General features: G+C 46.6%; 1 protein-coding gene across 5 annotated transcripts in view; it reads left to right on the top strand.

The window, feature by feature from the left end:
* Nucleotides 1-236: 236 nt before the first annotated feature.
* LOC106580625 (ATP-binding cassette sub-family A member 2) overlaps nucleotides 237-22912 on the top strand; it is a 150728-nt gene continuing 128052 nt past the window's right edge. For 3 of the 5 annotated variants that reach the window (XR_014381852.1, XM_014161883.3, XM_014161878.3), the window contains exon 1: nucleotides 238-709. Coding sequence is in view for 4 of the 5 variants with exons in the window: in XM_014161883.3 (XP_014017358.1) it covers nucleotides 644-709 (66 nt within the window). In the remaining variant the exon portion in view is untranslated. Of the gene's footprint in view, nucleotides 710-22912 lie in introns of all 5 variants that reach the window. The other 2 variants (XM_082966424.1, XM_082966423.1) reach the window with 1 other exon arrangement.

Raw genomic sequence — 22912 nt, 5'->3', positions numbered from 1 at the left:
TATAAAATTCTACTACAGTCTATCCTATTGGGATCGTTGAGACTGTCAATATACATTACCCTGGGATAAATATGTTACATTCCTGGACCTACACCTATACAGAATAGGTTTTAGGCTGTAAGAACAGTCATTTGTCAAATCATACAAGGTAAGTTTGTGTTCCAATTTGCAAGAGGAACAGTAGCCAAGCCTTAGTGTAGAGTGCGGGAGAAGACGTACGGTCTGTAGCGCCGTCTCCGCCCACTCTACTGCACGATGGTGATATATATCCCTATATCGATGGTTCTCTGTTCATTCTAACGCATTACTTTAGCACCGTTTCCATTGGATGCTTCTATTTTTCCGCCGATGGTGATATCATACAGAATATCAGCCACGCTTGCCACTGAAATACAGCTAGTCCTATTTAGCCATCTAACCAGAAGGCAGTGGCAGAAAACAGTCGTCTCGTTCAGAGAGAGAGCGAGAGAGACAGCTGTGAAATGGGCATATAAACCTGTATCAAGCATATTATCTAAATTGACATTTAAATACATCGGAATGGCTTGTAATCCATTACCAAAAATCCACCCCACTAAACAGTAACTTAATTACCGGTATTGTAATTTGGCCGTAATTAGGGAAAAACCTCGAGCGTGTGGAGATGGGATTCCTCCGCCAGCTACATCTTCTGTTGTGGAAGAATGTGTCTTTGAAGAGAAGAGGACCGGTAAGGAAACATTTTCTTTGATATTATTAGATAACAATTACAATATAGGGGTGCTTAGAAATATGGGACAGTAGCTTAAATAGGCTACTGGTTGTGCGCTTGGAAAACATCACCGAATGGCAGTGCGAGATCAGACGGGCGTCGGTCTACAGAATTCGGTTGCTGCTACTGCATTGCCTGTATTTGAGGCTGGCATGATATTCACTGGGCACACACTGGTTGAATCAACGTTGTTTTCACCTCATTTAAATGAAATTACGTTGAACCAACGTGAAATAGACATTGAATACCATCTGTGCCCAGTGGGGTGCCTTCATCAGTTCCAATGTCATGTTTTTTGTGACAATTGTAGGCTAATTTGCGCTGCCATAGTTTCCAAGGTGTTTGGATGTGTTATACCAGCAGGTTTACTAGACGTGTATTCACAGAAAACCGAACTGGTTGTTGTGTGAGTAAACCACTCCTCATAACCTCTCATGCTTCTCAGAACATCATGCAAAGCGCCACAGAAGAGGATGTAAACACACATTAATGGCAATTTTTTATTGCGTCTAATTATGGTGCTGTGAGAGTATGTGCGGTGCATTTGGAAATTATAACTGATTCAATTCAAATAACAAAATGCTATTCATATCAAAAGGTGCATAAGTGTAGCCTAAGTAATTGCTTATTCATCTATCTACTGCATGTATGTGGATTTTTTGGTTATGCACCTGCCTCACATGTAGCCTAGGTTACCTGACAGACAATGACAGAATGGACAGGACACTGAGAATGTGGCCCGCTCGTGCTCAAAGTCTTTAAAATAAACATTATGTTCAGTTTTGACCATCCAATATATATATATAAAAACATCTGTAGATACATTTGGGAGGGGCATTTTCATAGAGGGGCAGGTACCCTGGCACTTGTAGACCTCTATTTGTGCATTGGCCTGCAAAGAAGATGCTCTGAGGTCCTCGACAAGGACAACAGAGATAATGGACCAGAATCTCAGACATTCAGAGCTCTGACACATTTTTATGTAATGTCTGTATTACACTCTTATATTACACTCTTATACACTCTGGATCGAACCAAAAATAGTTATATTTCTTTCTTCATATATGGCACCCCTAAAGGTTCTATTTATAACCCTTTTTTAGGGTTATTTGGTCAGAACCCCAGTGGTTCTTCTTCACCTAACCAACGTTGGTTTCATATAGAACCCTTGGGTTTCATATAGGGTTCTATATGGAACCAATTTCAGTTCTATATAGAGCCTTAAGGGGTGTCATATATGAAGAATGCGCCTTTTTTTGGTAGAACCCTTTTTGGTTGTATCCAGAACCTTTGTTTCTAAGAGTGTATGTCAAACCTTGACTAGTGTGGCCGTGTACGGTGGATTAGACTACACTACTTTGGTATAGTGGTCGACATCAGCAACATGTACATGTGTTACATAATGTTACAAGCTTATGTCAGATTAGTAACACAGCAGCACTTAGGCTCCTGGGAGGCCCTGTACAATAATATAATTCTTCTGCCCCACAGATCTATTTATCCAGAATAGGTGGTCCTGCTAACAGATGTGTATGTGACCAATAACATTTCATTAGATTAGATTTGTTTTCCAGGGAGTCCTGGGATGCACAAAAACAACAAAAACATACCATTATTGACTAAAAAACACCTGATTACACCATAGCATTTTATCAGACGATGCTTTTCATGTGGGATCGGGGCCTGAAGATTCCTCATAATGCATGGTGCCTTTGACAAACTCGGTCCTGCCCCCCCCCCCCCCCCCCCCCCCGTGCACGTTTTGGTTTTTGCCCTAGCACTACACAGCTGATTCAAATAATGAAAGCTTGATGACGAGTTGGTTATTTGAATCAGCTGTGTAATGCTAGGGCAAAACCCAGAGCGTGCACTCAGTGGGGGCCCAAGGACCGAGTTTGGGAAACCCTGATCTAGACTTTAGACAGCACCTGACAAACATTTGATTTTGGAGTGAACTACCTCTTTAGTGGACAGTGTAAAGTACCTACTTTGAAGCCTAATGACCCAAAGTGCTAATTTTATCATCAATAAATAGGGCCTGTTTATAGTAGCGTAGTCTGCAGAGAACACTATCTATTTCCATTTTATAGCCTTTCCATTTACAACAGTTGGGGATTTTGCCTAAAGATCTTTATAGGTCATATATACCCTGTCCCATTAGGTACAGACTTCTTTTCTTCAGGCAATGTAGAGCGCTGTCCACGCTGGTTTCCTTGGTCCTAAAGATGCTTCGTTTTGTCCGTCATCCATCATGATGTCGCCGCCCTTCACTTGTTGTGTGCTATATTTAGCTATGGTTCCCCTTCAGATAGTACATACAGGATCTGTCCCAAATGGCATACTATTCTGTTTATAGTGCACTATGTTTGATCCTATTCCTTATACTACAAATGTTGTGCACTACAATAGGGAATAGAGTGCCATTTAGGACACAGTCTTAGTGAAGACTTCAGATAGGTTTCCTGTAGTACACTAGGGTTGCCACAGAGTAATAATAGTATCAGTTACGTCATCCTGTACATTTATTATCATGCAGTCCATCTGGACCTGCTGGGGCTGAGGAAGATGTAGGTTTATTATCATGCAGTCCATCTGGACCTGCTGGGGCTGAGGAAGATGTAGGTTTATTATCATGCCGTCCATCTGGACCTGCTGGGGCTGAGGAAGATGTAGGTTTATTATCATGCAGTCCATCTGGACCTGCTGGGGCTGAGGAAGATGTAGGTTTATTATCATGCAGTCCATCTGGACCTGCTGGGGCTGAGGAAGATGTAGGTTTATTATCATGCCGTCCATCTGGACCTGCTGGGGCTGAGGAAGATGTAGGTTTATTATCATGCAGTCCATCTGGACCTGCTGGGGCTGAGAAAGATGTAGGTTTATTATCATGCAGTCCATCTGGACCTGCTGGGGCTGAGGAAGATGTAGGTTTATTATCATGCAGTCCATCTGGACCTGCTGGGGCTGAGGTAGATGTTGGTTTATTATCAAGCAGTCCATCTGGACCTGCTGGTGCTGAGGAAGATGTAGGTTTATGATCATGCAGTCCATCTGGACCTGCTGGGGCTGAGGAAGATGTAGGTTTATTATCATGCAGTCCATCTGGACCTGCTGGGGCTGAGGAAGATGTAGGTTTATTATCATGCAGTCCATCTGGACATGCTGGGGCTGAGGAAGATGTAGGTTTATTATCATGCAGTCCATCTGGACCTGCTGGGGCTGAGGAAGATGTAGGTTTATTATCATGCAGTCTAAGGAATATGTCTATAGCATTAGCCAAGTGGATTGATTGATGGGTTCTGGGAACAGGTTAGTCAGCAGTAGTCTGGAGCAGGGGCATGGTCTATATCTTAATTACTGAGTCCTATTGTAAATCCTATGGCTTTGACCCAAATGACTCCCTATTCCCATGGCCCATAAGGAATAGGATGCAATTTGGGAGTGTCGACTCTGTCAGTGCAAAATGTTTGTGAGGATATTTAATGATTTACTCCCTTTTACTGTGATTTCAAAAGTACCTGAAAGGTCATTATTTACATAACAACCAACTGACGCCACTGTGAAGTCCATGGTTCATTGTTTTGTTTGCTGCCTGCCTGACAGCCATTATAGTGCAACCCAGAATAAATGGGTGCTTATTTCCTAGGCAAAACAATGTGTGTAGAGGCATAATGCAATTACCACAACATGACTTTGTTGTACATACAGTACAGGAAGGTCCCATATCTGTAGTGTCAACCCTTTAACTCCTCTTCCTGTCTGTCAATCATTCTTCCTGTCTGTCAACTCCTGCTTTGATCTCTGAGGTGGAAAGCAGACACATGTTTATGTTAGTCCTCAGAGAGAGAGTGAATAAGGGGGAGAGAGAGATAGAAAGGGAGAAATGGAGAGAACAGAAAGGGAGAGAGAACAGAGAGAGAGGGGGAGATAGAGAACAGAAAGAAATAACAGAGAAAGAGAGAGAGAGAGCGAGAAGGAAAGAAAGAAAGAGAGCGAGAGATAAAGCAAGAGTGTGGTCAATGTCGAAAGAGTGTGAGGGAGAGAGAGAGAGAGAGAGGGTGGTCAAAGCCAAGAGAGAGTGAGGGGGAGGGAGAGAGAGAGGGTGGTTAAATCAGAGAGAGAGAGAGAGAGAGGGTGGGGGGGTGGGTGGTCAAAGCTAAGAGAGAGACAGAAAGGGTGGTCAAAGCCGAGAGAGAGATAGAGGGTGGTCAACGCCGAGAGAGAGAGAGAGAGAGAGAGAGAGGGTGGGTGGGTGGTCAAAGCTAAGAGAGAGAGAGAAAGGGTGGTCAAAGCCAAGAGAGAGATAGAGGGTGGTCAAAGCCAGAGAGAGAGAGAGAGAGAGGGGGAGGGTGGGTGGATGGTCAAAGCTAAGAGAGAAAGAGATAGAAAGGGTGGTCAAAGCCGAGAGAGAGAGAGAGAGAGAGAGAGAGAGAGAGAGAGAGAGGGTGATCAAAGCCAAGAGAGAGAGAGAGTGAGAGGGGGGACAAAGCCAAGAGACAGAGGGTGGGTGGTCAAAGCTAAGAGAGAGAGAGAGAGGGTGGTCAAAGCTAAGAGAGAGAGGGTGGGTGGTCAAAGCCGAGAGAGAGAGAGAGAGAGAGAGAGAGAGAGAGAGAGAGAGAGAGAGAGAGAGAGAGAGAGAGAGAGAGAGAGAGAGGGTGGTCAAAGCCGAGAGAGAGAGAGAGAGGGTGGTCATAGCCAAGAGAGAGAGAGAGAGGGTGGTCAAAGCTAAGAGAGAGAGAGAGAGAGAGAGGGTGGTCAAAGCCGAGAGAGTGAGAGAGAGGGTGGTCAAAGCTAAGAGAGAGAGAGAGGGTGGTCAAAGCCGAGAGAGAGATAGAGGGTGGTCAAAGCTAAGAGAGAGAGAGAGGGTGGTCAAAGCTGAGAGAGAGAGGGTGGGTGGTCAAAGCCGAGAGAGAGAGAGAGAGAGAGAGAGAGAGAGAGAGAGAGAGAGAGAGAGGTGGTCAAAGCCGAGAGAGAGAGAGAGAGGGTGGTCATAGCCGAGAGAGAGAGAGAGAGAGGGTGGTCAAAGCTAAGAGAGAGAGAGAGAGGGTGGTCAAAGCTAAGAGAGAGAGAGAGAGAGGGTGGTCAAAGCCGAGAGAGTGAGAGAGAGGGTGGTCAAAGCTAAGAGAGAGAGAGAGGGTGGTCAAAGCCGAGAGAGAGATAGAGGGTGGTCAACGCTAAGAGAGTGAGAGAGAGGGTGGTCAAAGCTGAGAGAGACAGGGTGGTCAAAGCTGAGAGAGAGAGAGAGAGGGTGGTCAAAGCTGAGAGAGAGAGAGAGAGAGGATGGTCAAAGCTGAGAGAGAGAGAGAGAGAGAGGGTGGTCAAAGCTAAGAGAAAGAGAGAGAGGGTGGTCAAAGCTAAGAGAGAGAGAGAGAGGGTGGTCAAAGCTAAGAGAGAGAGAGGGTGGTCAAAGCTGAGAGAGAGAGAGAGAGAGAGAGTGGTCAAAGTAGAGAGAGAGAGAGAGAGAGAGAGAGAGAGAGAGAGAGGGTGGTCAAAGCTAAGAGAGAGAGAGGGTGGTCAAAGCTAAGAGAGAGAGAGAGGGTGGTCAAAGCTAAGAGAGAGAGAGGGTGGTCAAAGCTGAGAGAGAGAGAGAGGGTGCTCAAAGCCGAGAGAGAGAGAGAGAGAGAGAGAGAGGGTGATCAAAGCCAAGAAAGAGAGAGAGCGAGAGGGTGGATAAAGCCAAGAGAGAGAGAGGGTGGGTGGTCAATGCTAAGAGAGAGAGAGAGAGGGTGGTCAAAGCTAAGAGAGAGAGGGTGGGTGGTCAAAGCCGAGAGAGAGAGAGAGAGAGAGAGGGTGGTCAAAGCCGAGAGAGAGAGAGAGAGCGAGGGTGGTCAAAGCCGAGAGAGAGAGAGAGAGAGAGAGGGTGGTCAAAGCTGAGAGAGAGAGAGAGGGTGGTCAAAGCTAAGAGAGAGAGATAGAGGGTGGTCAAAGCTGAGAGAGTGAGAGAGAGGGTGGTCAAAGCTAAGAGAGAGAGAGAGAGGGTGGTCAAAGCCGAGAGAGAGATAGAGGGTGGTCAAAGCTAAGAGAGTGAGAGAGAGGGTGGTCAAAGCTGAGAGAGAGAGAGAGAGGGTGGGTGATCAAAGCCAAGAGAGAGAGAGAGCGAGAGGGTGGACAAAGCCAAGAGAGAGAGAGGGTGGGTGGTCAAAGCTGAGAGAGAGAGGGTGGTCAAAGTTAAGAGAGAGAGGGTGGGTGGTCAAAAGCCGAGAGAGAGAGAGAGGGTGGTCAAAGCCAAGAGAGAGAGAGAGGGTGGTCATAGCCGAGAGAGAGCGAGAGGGTGGTCAAAGCTAAGAGAGAGAGAGAGAGAGAGAGAGGGTGGTCAAAGCCGAGAGAGTGAGAAAGAGGGTGGTCAAAGCTAAGAGAGAGAGAGGGTGGTCAAAGCCGAGAGAGAGATAGAGGGTGGTCAAAGCTAAGAGAGTGAGAGAGAGGGTGGTCAAAGCTGAGAGAGAGCAAGAGAGGGTAGTCAAAGCTGAGAGAGAGAGAGAGAGAGAGAGAGAGGGTGGTCAAGCCGAGAGAGTGAGAGAGAGGGTGGTCAAAGCTAAGAGAGAGAGAGAGGGTGGTCAAAGCCGAGAGAGAGATAGAGGGTGGTCAAAGCTAAGAGAGTGAGAGAGAGGGTGGTCAAAGCTGAGAGAGAGAGGGTGGTCAAAGCTGAGAGAGAGAGAGAGGGTGGTCAAAGCTGAGAGAGAGAGAGAGAGAGAGGATGGTCAAAGCTGAGAGAGAGAGAGGGTGGTCAAAGCTAAGAGAGAGAGAGAGAGGGTGGTCAAAGCTAAGAGAGAGAGAGAGAGGGTGGTCAAAGCTAAGAGAGAGAGAGGGTGGTCAAAGCTGAGAGAGAGAGAGAGAGAGAGAGGGTGGTCAAAGTAGAGAGAGAGAGAGAGAGAGAGAGAGAGAGAGAGAGGGTGGTCAAAGCTAAGAGAGAGAGAGGGGGTGGTCAAAGCTAAGAGAGAGAGGGTGGTCAAAGCTGAGAGAGAGAGGGTGCTCAAAGCCGAGAGAGAGAGAGAGAGAGAGAGAGAGAGAGAGAGGGTGATCAAAGCCAAGAAAGAGAGAGAGCGAGAGGGTGGATAAAGCCAAGAGAGAGAGAGGGTGGGTGGTCAATGCTAAGAGAGAGAGAGAGGGTGGTCAAAGCTAAGAGAGAGAGGGTGGGTGGTCAAAGCCGAGAGAGAGAGAGAGAGAGAGAGAGAGAGAGGGTGGTCAAAGCCGAGAGAGAGAGAGCGAGGGTGGTCAAAGTCGAGAGAGAGAGAGAGAGGGTGGTCAAAGCTAAGAGAGAGAGAGAGAGAGGGTGGTCAAAGCTAAGAGAGAGATAGAGGGTGGTCAAAGCTGAGAGAGTGAGAGAGAGGGTGGTCAAAGCTAAGAGAGAGAGAGAGAGGGTGGTCAAAGCCGAGAGAGAGATAGAGGGTGGTCAAAGCTAAGAGAGTGAGAGAGAGGGTGGTCAAAGCTGAGAGAGAGAGAGGGTGGGTGATCAAAGCCAAGAGAGAGAGAGAGCGAGAGGGTGGACAAAGCCAAGAGAGAGAGAGGGTGGGTGGTCAAAGCTAAGAGAGAGAGAGGGTGGTCAAAGTTAAGAGAGAGAGGGTGGGTGGTCAAAAGCCGAGAGAGAGAGAGAGAGAGCGAGGGTGTTCAAAGCCGAGAGAGAGAGAGAGGGTGGTCATAGCCGAGAGAGAAAGAGAGGGCGGTCAAAGCTAAGAGAGAGAGAGAGAGAGAGGGTGGTCAAAGCTAAGAGAGAGAGAGAGAGAGAGAGAGAGAGAGAGAGAGGGTGGTCAAAGCCGAGAGAGTGAGAAAGAGGGTGGTCAAAGCTAAGAGAGAGAGAGGGTGGTCAAAGCCGAGAGAGAGATAGAGAGTGGTCAAAGCTAAGAGAGTGAGAGAGAGGGTGGTCAAAGCTGAGAGAGAGAAAGAGAGGGTGGTCAAAGCTGAGAGAGAGAGAGAGAGAGAGAGAGAGAGGCTGGTTAAAGCCGAGAGAGTTAGAGAGAGGGTGGTCAAAGCTGAGAGAGAGAGAGGGTGGTAAAGCAGCGAGAGAGAGAGAGAGAGGGTGGTCAAAGCAGAGAGAGAGAGAGAGGGTGGTCAAAGCAGCGAGAGAGAGAGAGAGGGTGGTCAAAGCACAGAGAGAGAGAGAGAGAGGGTGGTCAAAGCAGAGAGAGACAGACAGGGTGGTCAAAGCTGAGAGAGAGAGAGAGAGAGAGAGAGAGAGAGAGAGAGAGGCTGGTCAAAGCCGAGAGAGTTAGAGAGAGGGTGGTCAAAGCTGAGAGAGAGAGAGAGAGGGTGGTCAAAGCAGCGAGAGAGAGAGAGAGAGGGTGGTCAAAGCACAGAGAGAGAGAGAGAGGGTGGTCAAAGCAGAGAGAGACAGACAGGGTGGTCAAAGCTAAGAAAGAGAGAGAGAGAGAGGGTGGTCAAAGCTGAGAGAGAGAGAGGGTGGTGAAACTGAGAGAGAGAGGGTGGTCAAAGCTGAGAGAGAGAGGGTGGTCAAAGCTGAGAGAGAGCAAGAGAGGGTGGTCAAATCTGAGAGAGAGAGAGAGGGTGGTCAAACCTTAGAGAGAGAGAGGGTGGTCAAAGGTAAGAGAGAGGGAGAGAGGGTGGTCAAAGCTAAGAGAGAGAGAGAGGGTGGTCAAAGCTGAGAGAGAGAGAGAGAGGGTGGTCAAAGCAGAGAGAGAGGGTGATCAAAGCCAAGAGAGAGAGAGAGCGAGAGGGTGGACAAAGCTGAGAGAGAGAAAGAGAGGGTGGTCAAAGCTGAGAGAGAGAGAGAGAGAGAGGCTGGTTAAAGCAGAGAGAGTTAGAGAGTGGGTGGTCAAAGCTGAGAGAGAGAGAGGGTGGTCAAAGCAGCGAGAGAGAGAGAGAGAGAGAGGGTGGTCAAAGCACACAGAGAGAGAGAGAGAGAGGGTGGTCAAAGCAGAGAGAGAGAGAGAGGGTGGTCAAAGCAGCGAGAGAGAGAGAGAGGGTGGTCAAAGCACAGAGAGAGAGAGAGAGGGTGGTCAAAGCAGAGAGAGACAGACAGGGTGGTCAAAGCTGAGAGAGAGAGAGAGAGAGAGGGTGGTCAAAGCTGAGAGAGAGAGAGAGAGAGAGAGAGAGAGAGAGAGAGAGAGAGAGAGAGAGAGAGAGAGAGAGAGAGAGGCTGGTCAAAGCCGAGAGAGAGAGAGAGAGGGTGGTCAAAGCAGCGAGAGAGAGAGAGAGGGTGGTCAAAGCACAGAGAGAGAGAGAGAGGGTGGTCAAAGCAGAGAGAGACAGACAGGGTGGTCAAAGCTAAGAAAGAGAGAGAGAGAGAGGGTGGTCAAAGCTGAGAGAGAGAGAGGGTGGTCAAAGCTGAGAGAGAGAGGGTGGTCAAAGCTGAGAGAGAGAGGGTGGTCAAAGATGAGAGAGAGCAAGAGAGGGTGGTCAAATCTGAGAGAGAGAGAGAGGGTGGTCAAAGCTGAGAGAGAGAGAGGGTGGTCAATGGTAAGAGAGAGGGAGAGAGGGTGGTCAAAGCTAAGAGAGAGAGAGAGGGTGGTCAAAGCTGAGAGAGAGAGAGAGGGTGGTCAAAGCAGAGAGAGAGGGTGATCAAAGCCAAGAGAGAGAGAGAGCGAGAGGGTGGACAAAGCCAAGAGAGAGAGAGGGTGGGTGGTCAAAGCTAAGAGAGAGAGAGAGAGAGGGTGGTCAAAGCTAAGATAGAGAGGGTGGGTGGTCAAAGCCGAGAGAGAGAGAGAGAGAGAGAGAGAGAGAGAGAGAGAGGGTGGTCAAACCCGAGAGAGAGAGAGTGAGGGTGGTCAAAGCCGAGAGAGAGAGAGAGAGGGTGGTCAAAGCTAAGAGAGAGAGAGAGGGTGGTCAAAGCTAAGAGAGAGAGAGAGGGTGGTCAAAGCTGAGAGAGTGAGAGAGAGGGTGGTCAAAGCTAAGAGAGAGAGAGAGGGTGGTTAAAGCCGAGAGAGAGATAGAGGGTGGTCAAAGCTAAGAGAGTGAGAGAGAGGGTGGTCAAAGCTGAGAGAGAGAGAGAGAGAGAGGGTGGTCAAAGCTGAGAAAGAGAGAGAGGGTGGTCAAAGCTGAGAGAGAGAGAGAGAGAGAGAGAGAGAGAGAGAGAGAGAGGGTGGTCAAAGCTGAGAGAGAGAGAGAGAGAGAGAGAGAGGGTGGTCAAAGCCGAGAGAGTGAGAGAGAGGGTGGTCAAAGCTGAGAGAGAGAGAGGGTGGTCAAAGCAAAGAGAGAGAGAGAGAGAGAGAGAGAGAGAGGGTGGTCAAAGCAGAGAGAGAGAGAGAGAGGGTGTTCAAAGCTGAGAGAGAGAGAGAGAGAGGGTGGTCAAAGCCAAGAGTGAAAGGGTGGTCAAAGCTGAGAGAGAGAGAGGGTGGTCAAAGCCGAGAGAGTGAGAGAGACGGTGGTCAAAGCCAAGAGGCAGTGAGAGGGGGTGGTCAAAGCTGAGAGAGAGAGAGGGTGGTGAAAGCCAAGAGTGAGAGCGAGAGGGTGGTCAAAGCCGAGAGAGTGAGAGAGGGTGGTCAAAGCCAAGATTGAGAGAGAGAGGTTGGTCAAAGCTGAGCGAGAGAGGGTAGTCAAAGCTGAGTGAAAGAGAGGGTGGTCAAAGCCAAGATAGAGGGTGGTCAAAGCTGAGAGAGAGAGAGGTTGGTCAAAGCTTAGCGAGAGAGGGTGGTCAAACATGAGAGAGAGAGATGGTGGTCAAATCCGAGAGAGAGAGGTTGGTCAAAGCTGAGCGAGAGAGAGAGAGGGTGGTCAAAGCCAAAAGAGAGAGCGTGGACAAAGCTGAGAGAGAGAGATGGTGGTCAAAGCCGAGAGTGTGTGAGAGACGGTGGGTGGTCAAAGCCAAGAGAGAGTGAGAGAGGGTGGTCAAAGCTGAGTGAGAGAGGGTGGTCAAAGCTGAGAGAGAGAGCGAGGGTGGTTAAAGCCAAGAGAGAGAGAGAGAGAGAGGGTGGTCAAAGCCAAGAGAGAGAGAGAGTTGTCAAAGCTTTGAGAGAAAGCCTCTTAAACCACCACCCTGCCTGGTACAGCAGCACCATTTCTCCTACCTCACCACCCTGCCTGGTACAGCAGCACCAGCTCTCCTATCTCACCACCCTGCCTGGTATAGCAGCACCAGCTCTCCTACCTCACCACCCTGCCTGGTACAGCAGCACCTGCTCTCCTACCTCACCACCCTGCCTGGTACAGCAACACCAGCTCTCCTACCTCACCACCCTGCCTGGTATAGCAGCACCTGCTCTCCTACCTCACCACCCTGCCTGGTACAGCAGCACCTGCTCTCCTACCTCACCGCCCTGCCTGGTACAGCAGCACCAGCTCTCCTACCTCACCACCCTGCCTGGTACAGCAGCACCAGCTCTCCTACCTCACCGCCCTGCCTGGTACAGCAGCAGCACCAACACTGATGACCTACTTATCCCAGGCAGGCAGGCACTCAACATCCCTGAATGATTGACCGCACTGAGGCAGGCAGAGCTGGCTAGGTATCTATGGAGACAACATAGAGAGAGTGAGGGGAGAGGGAAACAGAGAGAAAGAAAGAGTGGGGAAGGAAAGGTTGAGAGAGAGTGAGAGAAAGAGGGAGGGCTAGAATGAGAGGGGAAGAGAAAGAGAGGGAGAGAGAGGGAGGGGTTGAGAGAGGGAGAGGGTTGTCTCCAACCAAGGAGGGCCTACAGCAGCACCTAGATCTTCTGCACAGACTCTGTCAGACCTGGGCCCTGTCAGACCTGGGCCCTGTCAGACCTGGGCCCTGTCAGACCTGGGCCCTGACAAACCTGGGCCCTGTCAGACCTGGGCCCTGTCAGACCTGGGCCCTGACAGTAAATGTCAGTAAGACAAAAGTAATGATATTCCAAAAAGGTTCAGTTGCTAGGACCACAAATACAAATTCCATCTAGACACCGTTGCCCCATATCAATGGTTCCCAAACTTTTTATAGTCCCGTACCCCTTCAAACATTCAACCTGCTGCTGTGTACCTCCTCTAGCACCAGGGTCAGCACACTCTCAAATGTTGTTTTTTGCCATCATTGTAAGCCTGCCACAGACACTATACGATACATTTATTAAACATAAGAATCAGTGTGAGTTTTTGTCACAACCCAGCTTGTGGGAAGTTTCAAAGAGCTCTTATAGGACCAGGGCACAAATAATAATATAATAATAATCAATCATTTTGCTCTTTATTTAACCATCTTACATATAAAACTTTATTTGTTAATCTAAAAATGGTGAATAACTCACCACAGATTAATGAGAAGAGTGTGCTTGAAAGGATGCACATAACTCTGCAATGTTGGGTTGTATTGGAGAGAGTCTCAGTCTTAAATAATTTTCCACACACAGTCTATGCCTGTATTTAGTTTTCATGCTAGTGAAGGCCGAGAATCCACTCTCACATAGGTACGTGGTTGCAAAGGGCATCAGTGTCTTAACGGCGTGATTTGCCAAGGCAGGATACTCTGGCAGTGGCTTCTGATTAAATTAAATTTTCACAGAACCTCTTGTTGCAATTTCGATGAGACTCTCTTGTTCAGATATTGGTAAGTGGACTGGAGGCAGGGCATGAAAGGGATAACAAATCCAGTTGTTTGTGTCATCCATTTCGGGAAAGTACCTGCATAATTGCGCACCCAACTCACTCAGGTGCTTCTCTATATCACATTTTACATTGTCCGTAAGCTTGAGTTCATTTGCACACAAAAAAATCATACAATGATGGAAAGACCTGTGTGTTGTCCTTGTTAATGCAGACAGAGAAGATCTCCAACTTCTTAATCATAGCCTCAGTTTTGTCCTGCACATTGAATATAGTTGCGGAGAGTCCCTGTAATCCTACATTCAGATCATTCAGGTGAGAAAAAACATCACCCAGATAGGCCAGTCGTGTGAGAAACTCGTCATCATGCAAGCGGTCAGACAAGTGAAAATTATGGTCAGTAAAGCTTTAAGCTCGTCTTTCAATTTAAAAAAACGTGTCAATACTTTGCCCCTTGATAACCAGCGCACTTCTGTATGTTGTAAAAGCGTTACATGGTCGCTGTACATATCATTACATAGTGCAGAAAATACACGAGAGTTCAGGGGCCTTGCTTTAACAAAGTTAACCATTTTCACTGTAGTGTCCAAAACATCTTTCAAGCCGTCAGGCATCCTTTGGCAGCAAGAGCCTCTTGGTGGATGCTGCAGTGTACCCAAATGGCGTCGGGAGCAACTGCTTGCACACGCGTTACCACTCCACTATGTCTCCCTGTCATGGCTTTTGCGCCATCAGTACAGATACCAACACATCTTGACCACCAAAGTCCATTTGATGTCACAAAGCTGTCCAGTACTTAAAAAATATCCTCTCCTGTTGTCCTGGTTTACAGTGGTTTGCAGAAGAGGATGTCTTCCTTAATTGATCCCCCATAAACGTAACGGACATATACCAGGAGCTGTGCCAGGCCCGCCACGTCTGTTGACTCATTCACTGGCTTGTATGCGAAGCAGTAATTGTTTCAAAACATCTCCTGCCATGTCATTGATGCATTTTGAAACAGTGTTGTTTGATGAAGACATTGTCTGTGTAGTTTTTTTGGCCTTTTCCCCCAGCATTGTCCCAGCCATATCCCCGGCAGCAGGAAGAATTAAGTACTCTACAATAGTATGGGGCTTGCCTGTCCTAGCCACTCGGTAGCTCACCATATAAGACGCTTCTAGACCCTTCTTATTAATGCTATCTGTTGCTTTAACATGCCAATACTCAAAAGTCATCTTAATTCTCGCTCAAAAAACTCCTGTGGCTTATATTTCAAATTGGCATGTTTTGTTTATAAATGTCTGCGCAAGAGTGAATGTTTCATCGAGTTGTGAGATAGTGCTTTTGCACATATAACACACTGTGGCTGAGGAAAGGCACTACTCCCAATATAAGTGAACCCCAAATCAATGTAGTTCTCATCATATTTGCACCTGTCCAATGGTTCAACGTCCCTGTCTGTTGTTTGGTGCTTTCCCGGGTAAGGGGGCAGTAGCTCTTCGGCTGAAAAAGATTCACAACTGTCAGTGTCCATGTTAGCTGGGCTAACAACAAAAGTAGAATTCCTGATGCTAGCATTGGATGTGCTCATGGAAGCAGAACAACTTGTGTTGTCGACAGGTGCAGGTGTAGTACTGCTGGTAGTAGCAGTACTACCAATAGAGCTGGTATGTGTCTCTATGGACGCGGGCCTTACTTTTTTTAACCATTTATCAATTTTCGAGCAAACGGAATGAGCAGCAGCTATGTTTGGCTACATACGGACCGTTAGTGGAATTCTTGCAAGAGAGTAATGGTTAATGTGATTGGATGTTAATTATTTGACTAGGCTACCTGTATTTGACATTGTGTTGTTATATCGCTGAACACTAGATGGTTTCATTTTATTTTTGGCAGTGAAACGAGGCTACTCAGGCTAGAAAAAAAACTCACCCAAATGTATAGCCCTGTTGGAAAATATAGATGGACTGTTTGAAAATTCACAAAATGGGACAAACACGAAATTGATACTCTGCATGCAGAATTCTGCAAAAAGATCCTTTGTGTACAACGTAAAACACCAAATAACGCATGCAGAGCAGAATTAGGCCGATACCCGATACCCGCTGAATCCAGAAAAGAGACGTTAAGTTCTACAACCACCTAAAAGGAAGCGATTCCCAAACCTTCCATAACAAAGCCATTACCTACAGAGAGATTAACCTGGATAAGAGTCCCCAAAGCAAGCTGGTCCTGTTCACAAACACAAACAGACCCCACAGAGCCCTAGGACAGCAACACAATTAGACCCAACTAAATCATGAGAAAATAAAAATATAGTTACTTGACACATTGTAAAGAATTAACAAAATAACTGAGCATCTGGAATGCTATTTGGCCCCAAACAGAGCGTACACAGTGTCAGAATACCTGACCACTGTGACTGAGCCAAACTTTTATTTATTTATTTATTTTAATTTTATTTCACCTTTATTTAACCAGGTAGGCAAGTTGAGAACAAGTTCTCATTTACAATTGCGACCTGGCCAAGATAAAGCAAGCAGTTTGACACATACAACAACACAGAGTTACACATGGAGTAAAACAAACATACAGTCAATAATATAGTAGAAAAATAAGTCTATATACAAAGTGAGCAAATGAGGTGAGTTAAGGGAGGTAAAGGCAAAAAAGGCCATGGTGGCGAAGTAAATACAATATAGCAAGTGAAACACGGGAATGGTAGATTTACAGTGGAAGAAAGTGAAAAGCACAAATAGAAATAATGGGGTGCAGAGGAGCAAAATAAATAAATAAATACAGTAGGGGAAGGGGGAGTTGTTTGGGCTAAATTATAGATGGGCTATGTACAGGTGCAGTAATCTGTGAGCTGCTCTGACAGCTGGTGCTTAAAGCTAGTGAGGGAGATAAGTGTTTCCAGTTTTAGAGATTTTTGTAGTTCGTTCCAGTCATTGGCAGCAGAGAACTGGAAGGAGAGGCGGCCGAAGGAGAAATTGGCTTTGAGGGTGACCAGAGAGATATACCTGCTGGAGCGCATGCTACAGGTGGGTGCTGCTATGGTGACCAGCGAGCTGAGATAAGGGGGAACTTTACCTAGCAGGGTCTTGTAGATGATCTGGAGCCAGTGGGATTGGCGACAAGTATGAAGCGAGGGCCAGCCAATGAGAGCATACAGGTCGCAGTGGTGGGTAGTATATGGGGCTTTCGTGACAAAACGGATGGCACTGTGATAGACTGCATCCAATTTATTGAGTAGGGTATTGGAGGCTATTTTGTAAATGACATCGCCAAAGTCGAGGATCGGTAGGATGGTCAGTTTTACGAGCGTATGTTTGGCAGCATGAGTGAAAGATGCTTTGTTGTGAAATAGGAAGCCAATTCTAGATTTAACTTTGGATTGGAGATGTTCGATGTGAGTCTGGAAGGAGAGTTTACAGTCTAACCAGACACCTAGGTATTTGTAGTTGTCCACTTACTCTAAGTCAGAATCGTCCAGAGTAGTGATGCTGGACGGGCGGGCAGGTGCAGGCAGCGATTGGTTGAAGAGCATGCATTTAGTTTTACTTGTACTTAAGAGCAGTTGGAGGCCACGGAAGGAGAGTTGTATGGCATTGAAGCTCGTCTGGAGGGTAGTTAACACAGTGTCCAAAGAAGGGCCAGAAGTATACAGAATGGTGTCGTCTGCGTAGAGGTGGATCAGAGACTCACCAGCAGCAAGAGCGACATCATTGATGTATACAGAGAAAAGAGTCGGCCCAAGAATTGAACCCTGTGGCACCCCCATAGAGACTGCCAGAGGCCCGGACAACGGGCCCTCCGATTTGACACACTGAACTCTATCAGAGAAGTAGTTGGTGAACAGGCGGGGCAATCATTTCAGAAACCAAGGCTGTTGAGTCTGCCGATGAGGATGTGGTGATTGACACAGTCGAAAGCCTTGGCCAGGTCAATGAATACGGCTGCACAGTATTGTTTCTTATCGATGGCGGTTAAGATATCGTTTAGGACCTTGAGCGTGGCTGAGGTGCACCCATGACCAGCTCTGAATCCAGATTGCATATCAGAGAATGTGCGGTGGGATTCGAAATGGTCGGTAATCTGTTTGTTGACTTGGCTTTCGAAGACTTTAGAGAGGCAGGGTAGGATAGATATAGGTCTGTAGCAGTTTGGGTCAAGAGTGTCCCCCGCTTTGAAGAGGGGGATGACCGCAGCTGCTTTCCAATCTTTGGGAATCTCAGATGACACGAAAGAGGGGTTGAACAGGCTCGTAATAGGGGTTGCAACAACAATGCAACTTAAGGAAAGCTTTGTACAGACTCAGTAAGTATAGCCTTGCTATTGAGAAAGGCCGCTGTAGGCAGACCTTGCTCTCAAGAGAAGACAGGCTATGGAAAGGGAAAGGAAAATGGGGGATACCTATTCAGTTGTACAACTGAATGCATTCAACTTAAATGTGTCTTCCACGTTTAAACCAGCCCCTCTGAATCAGAGAGGTGCGGGGGGCTGCGATGTGCACACTGCCCACAAAATGAGGTGGAAAATGAGCTGCACTTCCTAACCTCCTGCCAAATGTATGACCATATTCGAGACACATATTTCCCTCAGATTACACACATCCACAAAGAATTAGAAAACAAACGCAATTTTGATAAACTCCCACAGCTATTGGGTGAAATATCACTGTGTGCCATCACAGCAGCAAGATTTGTGACCTGTTGCCACAAGAAAAGGGCAACCAGTGAAGAACAAACAACATTGTAAATACAACCCAAATGTATGTTTATTTATTTTCCCTTTTGTACTTTAACTATTTGCACATAATATTACATATGTAATGTCTTTATTATTTTGTAACTTTTGTGAGTGTAATGTTTACTGTTAATTTGTATTGTTTATTTCACTTTTGTTTATTACCTAGTTCACTTGCTTTTGCAATGTTAACATATTTCCCATGCCAATAAAGCCCTTAAATTGAAAATAATTTCAATTGAGAGTGAGGGAGGGGCAGAGACAGGGAGCGAGAGGGGTAGAGGGAGGGGGAGCGAGAGAGGGGTGCGTTTGGAGACTAAGGAAGAGAACGAGGAAGAGAACCACCCGACAGATAAGAGAGCACGCAACAACTACAGAGGAGAAAGTTAACTGGCTTGCCAATGAATTATGAATGCTATCTGTAAACTCTAATGGACTAGCACTGAAGAAGCTCATAGAGGCTGGGGATGTTAGACATGGGCTATCTCTGTATGCTGATCTCACAGCAGGGACTCAGACAGGAGAGAGAGAGATGGAAGTTGGTCTGGAGGTGAGTTAGTACTACAGTACTGTACGGTCCTGATGTGTACTGCTGCAATCCATTATCTAGTCTCTCTCAAAAGACTTGCACAAAGATACAGCGGCTCTGAGAAGAGATGAACCATTATCCCTCACCACCATATCCCTCAACACCATTATCCCTCACCACCATTATCCCTCACCAGATAGTGTGAGCTCATGAATGACGTCCATGAGTCCTGGCTAGAGCTTTCAGAATGATTTGGCCCAACCTGAAGTGGCTGTAAGGTATACACATGTCTGTCTGTCTGTCTGTCTGTCTGTCTGTCTGTCTGTCTGTCTGTCTGTCTGTCTGTCTGTCTGTCTGTCTGTCTGTCTGTCTGTCTGTCTGTCTGTGTCTGTGTCTGTGTCTGTGTCTGTGTCTGAATGTATTGTATTTCAGCCACTGAAAAGAAATATCTCATCAATGTCATTCAAGTGAAATTATATTCCAAATTCTTAAATGCTTTTACACGCTCGATTTGTTTTGATTTAATGCATTTAAAACATTTTAAAAAATTGAAACAGTTGAAATATAGAAATATTGAATAAGGCCTATTTCAGAATATATTCAACAAGTCAGAAGAGAACACCTGCAAGCACTACGATAACTTTTATTCACCAAAGGGGATTTCTACATTCATGGATGATCCAATTGTATGAATATCCAATTACTTGAGGATTTTAATTACCATCTTATTCAATTTGAGACGACTGTGGAATATTACTGTTCAGTGTGTGATTAATTGAATTGTTACTTCAGCCCGAGGCTGTATTTGATGTTTAACTATCATGCTTTAGCAACCATATTTTTTTATGATTTAGGAAAAAAAATGAATTGCTTGATAACAGTTGGGCCCATATGGTACCTGAGCCTTAGTTGCCATTACACGGATGAGGGAACTTGCTATAGTCTTTATTGATGCTGTTTGTTACTGTAATTAATATGCTTTATGATGCAGCATAATAAACACACACAGAGACAGCTTTATGGCTGATTGATAACACAACCAGTAAACATGGCGTTGCAGTACCTCTTCGAGTGGCTCACACCTGTCCTGGTCCATGCAGGGCCTCTCTAGGACTAGACGTTGGACTATCTCAAGTCTGACACACACTAACCTGGTCCATGCAGGACCTCTCTAGGACTAGACGTTGGACTATCTCAAGCCTGACACACACTAACCTGGTCCATGCAGGGCCTCTCTAGGACTAGACGTTGGACTATCTCAAGCCTGACACACACTAACCTGGTCCATGCAGGGCCTCTCTAGGACTAGACGTTGGACTATCTCAAGCCTGACACACACTAACCTGGTCCATGCAGGGCCTCTCTAGGACTAGACGTTGGACTATCTCAAGCCTGACACACACTAACCTGGTCCATGCAGGGCCTCTCTAGGACTAGACATTGGACTATCTCAAGCCTGACACACACTAACCTGGTCCATGCAGGCCTTCTGTAGGACTTTATTTAAAAAAAAACGTATTTCACCTTTATTTAACCAGGTAAGACCAAGTTCTCATTTTACAACTACGACCTGGCCAAGATAAAGCATAGCATTGCAACAAAAACAACAACACAGAGTTACACATACACAAACGTACAGTCAATAACACAAAAGAAAGTAGTGGTGGTAGTGGTAGTGGTGGTGGTAGTGGTGGTGGTGGTAGTAGTGGTAGTGGTGGTAGTGGTAGTGGTAGTAGTAGTAGTGGTAGTGGTGGTAGTAGTGGTAGTAGTGGTAGTGGTGGTAGTGGTAGTGGTAGTAGTAATAGTGGTGTTGGTAGTGGTAGTAGGGGTAGTGGTAGTAGTGGTGGTAGTGGTAGTGGTGGTGGTAGTGGTAGTGGTGGTAGTGGTAGTGGTAGTACTAGTGGTAGTGGTAGTACTAGTGGTAATAGTGGTAGTAGTAGTAATAGTAGTGGTAGTGGTAGTAGTGGTGGTATTGGTATTGGTAGTTGTGGTGGTAGTGGTAGTGGTAGTAGTGGTAGTAGTACTGGTGGTGGTAGTGGTAGTGGTAGTAGTGGTGTTAGTAGTAGTGGTAGTGGTGGTAGTGGTGGTGGTAGTGGTAGTACTAGTGGTAGTGGTAGTAGTGGCAGTGGTAGTGGTGGTGGTGGTAGTGGTAGTGGTAGTACTAGTGGTAGTGGTAGTACTAGTGGTAATTGTGGTAGTAGTAGTAGTAGTAGTAGTAGTAGTGGTAGTGGTAGTAGTGGTGGTAGTGGTAGTGGTAGTGGTGGTGGTAGTGGTAGTGGTAGTAGTACTGGTGGTGGTAGTGGTAGTAGTAGTGGTAGTAGTGGTGTTAGTAGTAGTGGTAGTGGTGGTAGTGGTGGTGGTAGTAGTGGTTGTAGTGGTAGGGGTAGTGGTAGTAGAGGTGGTGGTATTGGTTGTAGTAGTGGTAGTAGTCATGATGGTAGTGGTGGTGGTAGTGGTGGTAGTAGTGGTGGTAGTGGTAGTAGTAGTGGTAGTGGTCGTGATGTTAGTAGTGGTGGTAGTGGTGGTAGTGGTGGTGGTGGTGGTAGTAGTGGTGGTATTAGTAGTAGTACTAGTGGTAGTAGTGGTAGTGGTAGAAATGGTAGTGGTGGTGGTAGTGGTGGTAGTAGTGGTAGTAGTAGTGATGGTAGTAGTGGTGGTAGGGGTTGTAGTAGTGGTGGTAGTGGTTGTAGTAGTGGTAGTAGTCGTGATGTTAGTAGTGGTGGTAGTGGTGGTAGCGGTGGTGGTGGTGGTGGTAGTAGTGGTGGTATTAGTAGTATTACTAGTGGTAGTAGTGGTAGTGGTAGAAGTGGTAGTGGTGGTGGTAGTGGTGGTAGTGGTAGTACTGGTAGTGGTAGTACCAGTGGTAGTGGTAGTACTAGTGGTAATAGTGGTAGTGGTAGTGGTAGTAGTGGTAGTAGTAGTGGTAGTGGTGGTAGTAGTGGTAGTGGTGGTAGTGGTAGAGGTGGTAGTAGTGGTAGTGGTGGTAGTGGTAGTGGTGGTAGTAGTGGTAGTAGTAGTGGTGGTAGTAGTGGTGCTAGTAGTAGTGTTCATAGTAGTGGTGGTGGTAGTAGTGTTGGTAGTGGTTGTAATAGTGGTAGTAGTAGTGATGGTAGTATTGGTTGTAGTGGTCGTAGTAGTGATGGTAGTGGTAGTAGTAGTGGTAGTAGTAGTGGTGGTAGTGGTTGTAGTAGTGGTAGTAGTTGTGATGGTAGTGGTAGTAGTAGTGGTTTTAGTGGTGGTAGTAGTGGTGGTAGTGGTAGTAGTAGTGGTGTTAGTTGTGATGGTAGTAGTAGTGGTAGTGGTGGTAGTAGTGGTAGTAGTGGTAGTAGTAGTGGTGGTAGTAGTGGTGGTAGTAGTAGTGTTCGTAGTAGTGGTAGTGGTGGTAGTGGTGGTGGTAGTAGTGGTTGTAGTGGTAGTGGTGGTGGTAGTATTGTTGGTAGTGGTTGTAATAGTGTAGTAGTGGTAGTAGTAGTGGTGGTAGTGGTTGTAGTAGTGGTAGTAGTTGTGATTGTAGTAGTAGTGGTTTTAGTGGTGGTAGTAGTGGTGGTAGTGGTAGTAGTAGTGGTGTTAGTTGTGATGGTAGTAGTGGTGGTAGTAGTGGTGGTGGTAGTGATAGTGGTAACGGTGGTAGTAGTGGTTGTAGTGATGGTAGTAGTGGTGGTAGTAGTGGTGGTGGTGGTGGTTGTAGTGGTAGTGATAGTAGTAGTGGTGGTAGTAGTGGTTGTAGTGGTAGAGGTAGTGATAGTAGTAGTGGTGGTAGTAGTGGTAGTATTGGTAGTAGGAGTGATGGTAGTAGTGGTGGTAGTGGTTGTAGTAGTGGTAGTAGTGGTTGTAGTCGTGGTAGTAGTTGTGATGGTAGTAGTGGAGGTTTTAGTGGTGGTAGTAGTTGTAGTAGTGGTAGTAGTAGTGGTGGTAGTTGTGATGGTAGTAGTGGTGGTAGTAGTGGTGGTGGTAGTGGTGGTGGTAGTGATAGTAGTAGTGGTGGTAGTAGTGGTTGTAGTGATGGTAGTAGTGGTGGTAGTAGTGGTGGTGGTGGTGGTTGTAGTGGTAGTGATAGTAGTAGTGGTGGTAGTAGTGGTAGTGGTGGTGGTGGTTTTAGTGGTGGTAGTAGTGGTAGTAGTTTTGGTATTAGTAGTGTTGGTTGTAGTAGTGGTAGTAGTAGTGGTAGTAGTGGTAGTAATGGTAGTAGTGGTAGTAGTGGTAGTGGTAGTGGAGGTAGTAGAAGTGGTAGTCGTGGTAGTAGTAGTGGTAGTAGTGGTAGTGGTAGTAGTGGTAGTGGTAGTAGTAGTGGTGGTATTAGTGGTAGTTGTAGTGGTAGTAGTGGTAGTGGTAGTGGTAGTAGTAGTAGTGGTAGTGGTGGTAGTAGTAGTGGTGGTAGTCGTAGTAGTAGTGATGGTAGTACTGGTGGTAGTAGTGGTGGTAGTGGTATTAGTAGTGGTAGTAGTAGTGGT

The sequence above is a fragment of the Salmo salar genome, chromosome 20, assembly GCF_965601325.2.
Source record: "Salmo salar chromosome 20, fSalSal1, whole genome shotgun sequence".
NCBI classification, from domain to species: domain Eukaryota; kingdom Metazoa; phylum Chordata; class Actinopteri; order Salmoniformes; family Salmonidae; genus Salmo; species Salmo salar.
This window is presented reverse-complemented; position numbering and strand designations above follow the sequence as displayed.